This window comes from Pteropus alecto, unplaced genomic scaffold (genome assembly GCF_000325575.1).
Source record: "Pteropus alecto unplaced genomic scaffold, ASM32557v1 scaffold8, whole genome shotgun sequence".
Classification (NCBI taxonomy): domain Eukaryota; kingdom Metazoa; phylum Chordata; class Mammalia; order Chiroptera; family Pteropodidae; genus Pteropus; species Pteropus alecto.
The window spans coordinates 24947171-24954511 of NW_006494609.1; the positions used below are offsets into that span (position 1 = coordinate 24947171).

At 64.5% G+C, this 7341-nt stretch overlaps 1 gene segment (V, D, J or C); it reads right to left on the reverse strand.

Moving 5' to 3' along the window:
- Positions 1–2238: 2238 nt before the first annotated feature.
- On the reverse strand, positions 2239–6923 carry LOC102893224. The segment is given in 5 exon segments: positions 2239–2643; positions 2713–3033; positions 3117–3440; positions 3622–3993; positions 6827–6923. Coding segments are annotated over 5 exon segments (1455 nt in total).
- Between the last annotated feature and the right edge of the window lie 418 nt (positions 6924–7341).

Here is a 7341-nt window from a genome sequence, read left to right on the forward strand (position 1 = left end):
CCTGGGCCTCCCCGCACACCTGCGGCCCACCTTGCAGACGGTGACGGAGGCGCTGTAGGTCACACTGAGCAGGAAGAGTGTGATGAAGATGAAGAGGCTGGTCCAAACCCCGTCCAGCTCCTCACTCTCGGCCGTCCCTGTGCACAGGTCCTGGAGGTCCAGCTCTGCGGGCACCGGCCAGTCAGCCCTGTCCGCCCCGGGTGCCAGCTGGTGGCGGACGGGCCTGGCCGCCCTCAGGGAGTGCGGAGAGGGGGCCCCGGCACCTGAGATGGTGCTCTGGTCTTGGGCTGTTACCGCGGATGGTGAGCTCAGGTCCTGCCACCACCCGGAGGTGCCAGCCAGCCCCGGGGGCTGGGCTTCTGAAGCCTCATGGCAGCCAGTGGCTGTGTGATGGCGGCTCGGCCCTTTGCCCATGGCCGACCCCGCCCGTATGGCTATGCTTCCTCGACCTCCATTTCTGGTGCTTCCCTTCTGACTGCTGGTCACCCCCGGGAACGGCCACTAGCCCCTGCCCCCGCCTGCTCAGCTTCGCTCCTGCTGCTGGCTGCCTGGAACCTCAGTGGGTCTGAGCTCGGCAGCCACTGGCCATTGCAGTGGCTGCTCCAGGGGCTGGCCTGGCCCTGCACTGGTCCCCGCCGCCCAGCCCCGGCTCAGAGGGGGCAGGCATGCCCATGCGCGTTGGGCTCTGCGTGGAGTGGGCCCGCGGTGCCTCTGGGCTGGTTCTTCAGAGTGGGCCTGGGTTTGCTGCTTTTCGTGTGGCTGTCGTGGGTGCTGGTGTGCTAGGAAGTGTGTGTGTGCGTGCGTGCTCACGCGGGACGGGAGTGGGGTCTGGGGGTGTGTCACGTGCATACGAGCTTGGTGCTTGAGTGGGGGTGGGCTTGGCTCCTGACTCTGATCCCTGCAGCCCCCAGACCCTGGGACAGGGCCAGCAGCTTGCTCTGAGGTGGGAGACGAAGCCCATATCCTGGGGGGGTGTGTCTCTGAGTGTGTCGGTGTGTGTCTGAGTTCGTGTACATCAGTGCATGTGTCCTGTGTGTTTTCGTGTGTGTATCTGTCTGTGCGTATCTGTGTGTCTGTCCATGTATGTCTGCGTGTGTCAGTGTGTGTACCATGTGTATTTCTATGCGGTGTCTGTGTGTCCATGTGTATCTGTGTCTATTTCCGTGGATGTCTGTGTGTCTGTGTGAGTGCCCACGCGTGTCTGTGTCTGTCTGTAATTACGTATGTTCCTGTGTGTCTGTGCGTGTCTGTCTGTCTACGTGCATCAGTGTGTGTGTGTCTGTGTCCGTCCATCTGTCTGTGGGGTGCAGCTGACAGGGAGGTTTGCACGGGGGAGGCTGGGGCCCCAGTGGACAGCAATGTGGGGCCCGCTTGGCTCCTAGTTGGAGGGCGGGGACGTCCGTGCCCGCCTCGGATCCTGTGGCATGGGTGGGATGGCGGCAAAGTTTTCGGGAGTGGCCTGGGCAGACGAGCAGGCCATGGGAGGCCACGCGAGAGTGTGCGTGAGACGTGTTAGCACATGCCGGGCTCCCACGGCGGGCGGTGCGTGGGGCCGCTGGAGCCACCGCGTGGCTGGTGTGGGTGCGGGGCGGGCACTGCGTGCGGGGCTGCACGGGAGGCTCGCTGGAGCGTGCTTGCGTGGGCCAGGCCCGCCCTGGGGTTGATGCGCGGGGGAGTGGGGCTGGGCAGCGAGACTGTGGTGTTGGGTGCCGAGCTGGCCCGCGGTAGCCACGTGGGAGGGTGGGAGTTGGGGGAAGGCCGTGCGAGGGGCCGTGCGCTGGCCTGTGCGGGGCTGGGGTGCTGCTCTGGCCCCCTGTGCGCTGGCACCTGTGCAGGCTTCTCGCTCTGCCCCCTCTCCCACGCAGAGGGCCCTGTGTGTGTGTGGCTGGACCGGGGCTTTGGAAGCTTGCCTGTGTCCAGTGGGACCAGCAGGAGCCTGGGGCTGGAGGCCAAGGCCTCCAGTGCCTCCTGCAGAGGGCGGGGCTGTGGGCTGGGCTGGGGTCCTTGCACCCCCCCACCCCAGGGATCTCTTTCTGGCTCTTAGGAATCCTTTGAGTGAGTGTGACCCATGGTGAGGTGGTGGGGAGGGGCCCCCGACGTGGGCGATGATGGCAAACAGAGCCACGGCTCCGTCCTGCCCCCCGTCCCGCCCCCTCTCCGGGGGGGTCCCTTCCCCCGTGCCAAGCCCGCCCACCCCCAAGAACGGCGCCCAGGGCTCCGAGCAGGCACGGGGGTGTTTATTGACAACGCTGGACAGAGGCTCTGGCGGGCCCTCCCCCCGCAGGATGGAGCCCGGGGGGTGTCAGTTACCAGGCTCTTTGGACACGGATTTCTTGAGAGTCCTGGAGCCGGGCAGCGCCTCGTGGACCACTTGGCAGGTGAACTTGTCCCTCTTCTCCCAGTCCGCCCTGCGGACCTCCAGGCGGCTGAAGACGAAGAAGGCGGGGCTGGAGCTGTTGGCCTTGAGGGGCTGCGTGGTGGCCTGCTGGTCCGTCTGGACCGGGGCGTCATTCCGCAGCCACTGCACCGAGATGTCCACGGGGAAGAAGTTCTGGACCAGGCAGGTGAGGGTGACCGTGTCCTTGGTCCCCTGGCTCTCCTCGGGCGGTAGGAACACGTAGACCTCGGGGGCGGCACGCTTACCTGTGGATAGCGTGGGGTCAGCCCAGACGTGGGTCGGGGGCCCGCCCGCCCCCTCAGCCTGCGGCTCACCGGGGGTTTTGGCGATGGTGCGTGCGATGGCCCTGGGCAGGTGCGGGTGGGACACCTCGCACCGGTAGGTCACACCCTCGATCCAGTCGTCGGCGTCCACCGGCAGGGTGGACGTGACGGTGTAGGTCATGTTGAAGTGGTGCTTCGGGACCTCCGTGGCCTTGTCCACAAGGTCCTCGCCCTCCCGGGACCATTTCAGGCTCATGCCATCCACGCTGGCCAGGTCCACCACCAGGCAGGTGATCTTGGGTGACTTGTGGATGTACAAGTCGAGGGGGCTGGGCGGGATCAGGTAGACGCTCACGCCGCGGGGCTCGGACTCTGCGGGGTGCGGGAGGGGCTGTGTGAGGCCGGGCGGCCCCTTCGGCCCTGAGCACGCGGGCGTCGGCATGCGGGGGCCGTACCTGGGCAGCTGCGGGCATGGTCCTCGATGATGAAGCCTAGGTAGTTGACCCGGCAGGTGTAGGTGCTTTGGGACACCCACTGGCCTTGGGTGATGTTAAGCTGGCTGTGGGCGGAGGCTAGCTTGCCCTCCTGCTTGTGGGGGCTGATGTATGGGAACACGTTCTCGGCCTTCTGCCCGTCCACCAGCCAGGTGACCTCAATGTCACCTGGGGTGAAGTCAGAGATGAGGCAGAGGAGCTGGACGGTGGCATGGGTGTCGCCACTGGGGTCGCAGGACGAGTGTAAAAGCTTCACGGTGGGCTGGGTGTAGTTCGTGGCGCACACTGGGGGCGGAGGTGGCGGGTGTGATGTTGGCCTCTCAGCCTGTGGAACCCCACGCCCCAGCCCAGGGCCCCAGGCACTCTGGGCGTGACCAGCATGGCAGCCTTAGGGCTCCCTCCTGCCGGCCTGCCCCTCCTCCTCTGACGGTGGCCCCTCGACTGTGGGTGGGTCCCCCCGACTCACCACGAAAGCTCCTGCTGACGGCGGCGGACCCGGGGTGCTCCACCTGGCAGGTGAACTTCTGTGTGGCCCACTCGCCCGAAGCGGTCACCTGGCTGATGGTGGTGTAGAGGTTGGAGGTCGAGTGGAGGGTGGCAGGGAAGGTCACAGTGTTCTTGGTCAGGGTCCCCACATCCCAGGTCACGGTCACTGGGCCTGGGAAGTAGTCCCTGACCAGGCATCCCAGTGTCACGGAGAGGGCGGCGGTGCTGGTGCCTTCGCAGCAGGAGACCAAGGGGAAGACGGCCGGGGCCTGGGTGGAGGCTGTGGGGCGGGACCGGGGCTGGGTCAGCACTGCCGACCTCCGGCTGGGACCCCGGGAGTCTGTAGTGGGGACTGCGGGGTGCGGAGGAGGAGGCATGGAGACCGCGCCCCAGCCTCTGGGACGGAGGAGCCCAGGCAGATTCCGGCCTCTTTCCTCACTCCCCGATTCCTCCCGGATGCCCTTGGGTGTACCTCGGCGCCCCCCTCCAGAAGCTGTTGGTGTGACCACTCTCAGCCTTGAGAGGCCAGAATGCGGGGTCCTCAAGTAAGAGAGGCACCCGTCATTCCTCCAGACTGAGGCTCGGAGTCCACAGCCTCTCGCTGGGGAGCAAGGACCCGAGGTCCCAGGAACTGGCAAGGCGGCCCCTCTGTCCCCACCTGCGGCCCCACTAAGGGCTGGGGACCCGGAGGCCCCTACCCCCCAGAGTCACTAGTGTGTCCCTGCCCCACCCCACAGGCTTTGTGGGGCTTGCCTTCGGCAGGTCCACCTGCCACGCAGAGGGCTTGCTTCCTGCGGCCGTGGCTGCCCCTTCGCCCCATCCACCCTAACCTGCCAGGCTTCCCTGCTGCTCTCCCAAGGGGCCCGATGGCAGGCGCCGTGGAGAGATGATGAAGACCCCACAGAGCCCACCTCAGTCCCTCCCCCAGTGAGTGACTCTGCCTGCCCCTCCCCTGGCCTTGGCACTCCAGACCTCAGCCCAGCATAGCCCTGGCCCAGCTCCGTCCGCCCTGCTCCACGCTGCTCATCTGCCTAGCTGAGCCCAGTCCAGGTGACCTTGTGCCAGGACAGCTGGCACCAGGTGAGACCAGCCAGCTGCACAGCCAGCCCAGTCCAGCTCTGCCCATTTCAAGCCAGCTCAGCTCAGGACGGCCCACCTTGGCTCATCGTGGCCCCAGTCAACCCAGGACAGAGCATTTTAAGCTATGAAACTCATCTTAGCTCAGTGCACACAGTTCGACCCAATTTCTTCTAGCTCAGACCATCTTCCCTGGCCAGCCAAGGACACTTTTCCTCCCTAAGTGGGGCTCACCTTAGCACCACTGAGGCAAGGCATGCAGGCCCTGGGGAAGGGCGCCGACCCGCTCAGCTCAGCCCAGGTCTCCCAGTTCAAACCAGTTCAGCTCAGCCCAGCTCAGCTCGGCTCACCCAGTTTAGCTCAGCCCAATTCAGCTCAGCTCAGCTCAGCTCAGCTCAGCTCAGCTCAGCCCAGCCCATCTTAGCCCAGTTCCTCCCAACCAAGCCCAGTTCAGCTCAGCTCAGCCAGTTCAGCTCAGCTCAGCCCAGTTCAGCCCAGCTCCCCTCAGCTCAGCCCAAGTCAGCTCAGATCAGCTCAGCCCAGCCCAGCTCAACACACCCTAGCTCAGCTCAGCTAACCCAGTTTAGCCCACTTCAGCCTAGCTCAGTCCAGCTTAACCCACTTCAGCATAGCTAATCCAGTTCAGCCCAGTTCAGTCCAGTTCAGCCTAGTTTAGCTTAGGCTAGCTCAGCCCAGTTCAGTCCAGCTGAGCCCACTTTAGCACAACTAACTCGGCTCAGCCCAGTTCAAACTAGTTCAGCTCAACTTAACCCAGTTCAGCCAGCTCAGCCCAGTTTAGCCCAGTTCAGCCCAGCTTAGTCCACTTCAGCACAGCTAACTCAGTTTAGCCCAGTTCAGCTCAGCTCAGCTCAGCCCAGCCCAGTCCAGCTCACCTCGCCCTAGCTCAAGGTTCAGCTAACCCAGTTCAGCCCAGTTTAGTCCAGTTCAGCCTAGCTTAGCTCAGACCAGCTCAACCCAGTTCAGCCAGTTTAGCCCAGTTCTGCCCAACTCAGCCCAGTTCAACCCAGCTCAGTTCAGCTCAGCTCAGCCCAGGTCAGCTCACCCTGGCTCAGCTCAGCTAACCCAGTTCAGTCCAGTTCAGCCCAACTTAACCCAGTTCAGTCCAGCTTAGCCCACTTCAGCACAGCTAACTCAGTTCAGCCCAGTTCAGCTCAGCTCAGCCTAGTTCAGCCCAACTTAACCCAGTTCAGCCAGCTCAGTCCAGTTCAGCTCAGTTCAGCTCAGCTCAGCTCAGCTCAGCTCAGCTAACCAAATTTAGCCCAGTTCAGCCCTGTTCAGTCCAGTTCAACCCAGTTCAGCCCAGTTCACTTAAGCTCAGCACGGCCCTGTCCAGACCTGCCGAGCTCAGCAGAGAATGTCGCGTCCAGCCCAGCCCTGCCCGGGTAGGCCAACCCCGCCCGCTGCAGCCACCCAACTTCCTTTAGCTTGGCCCTACCCTTCTGAGCCCAGTTTGTCCTGACCCAGCCCAGCTCGGTCTGCAGAGTCCAGCCAAGTTCAGGTCAGCGCCATTCAGCCTAGCTCAGCTCCACTGAGCCAGCCCAGGACGGTCGGCCCAGGTGCCTCATTTTGGCTAGTGGGCCAGCTTGGCCAGGACCTATCATCACGTTGGCCTGGCCCAGGACAGCCCTGCTCAGCCCTGTCTGTCCATCCCAGCTGGGCTGGAAAGGCCCATCCACCCAGCTCACTCAGCCCATCGCAGGCCAGCATGGCTGAGGATAGCTCATCTCCCTCCAAATGGCTGTCCACTCAGAGCACAGAGGCCCAGCCCGGCCCAGCCCGCCTTAGTCAGGCCAGCTCGGGCCAGAGGGTGTGGCTGTAGCCCAGCACGGGGACAGCTCCCTGCTGCTTTCCCCCTGTGGGTCATGGCCAGCCCTCTGCCCGTACCCTCTGCGTGGTCCCTGACCCTCAGCCTTGGGCCCTGCCTCAGCCCTGGCCCCCCATGCTCCTGGCTCCTCGTCTGCTCCAGGCTGGCTTCGGCCAGTCTCTCACTCCCTTGCGTCTCATTCAGGGTGGGAACAGCTGAGAGACGAGCAGTGACCAGCAGGCTCAGTCCACTGGGCGGGCGGTTAAGGTGTCCTCTTCCTCACAGTGGCCCAGGCGGCATGCCCCTTGCTGCCACTGGGCCAGCCCCAGAAGCTGGGGTACCTGGAGTGCCGAGTCCGCTGTCGGGTGCGTGGCCGGCATGCCCGTCCCCACTGTCTGCGGCTCCCGGGCAGGCTCCTGGGAGGTCAATCGTTAGAAACCATTGCTGTTATTTTTACGTGCAGACAATAGGGCCGGGGGGAGGGGAGCTCTGCCTCAGTGCTCTCAGCTAAAAATGGGGTGGGAACCCCCAGGGCCTCAGCAGCCGGGGAAGTTCCCTTCTTTCTCGGTTCTTGGAAAGTCGATCGAGCGATGGGAGGGTCTCGGCGAGGCCCCGCTGCTGCGCGTGAGGCGCTTTCCTCTGTGGCTTCGTCCCCTGGCTGGCACTGCTCAGCTCACGGCCCTCCCTTGGTGACCAGCTGCCCCGAGGAGGGCGCCGGGCCCTGCCACCACTGCGCTGTGAGGGAAAGGTCATGGCTTTGAGTCTGACAGGCGGAGGCCTGCGTGGGCCCGGCCCGGG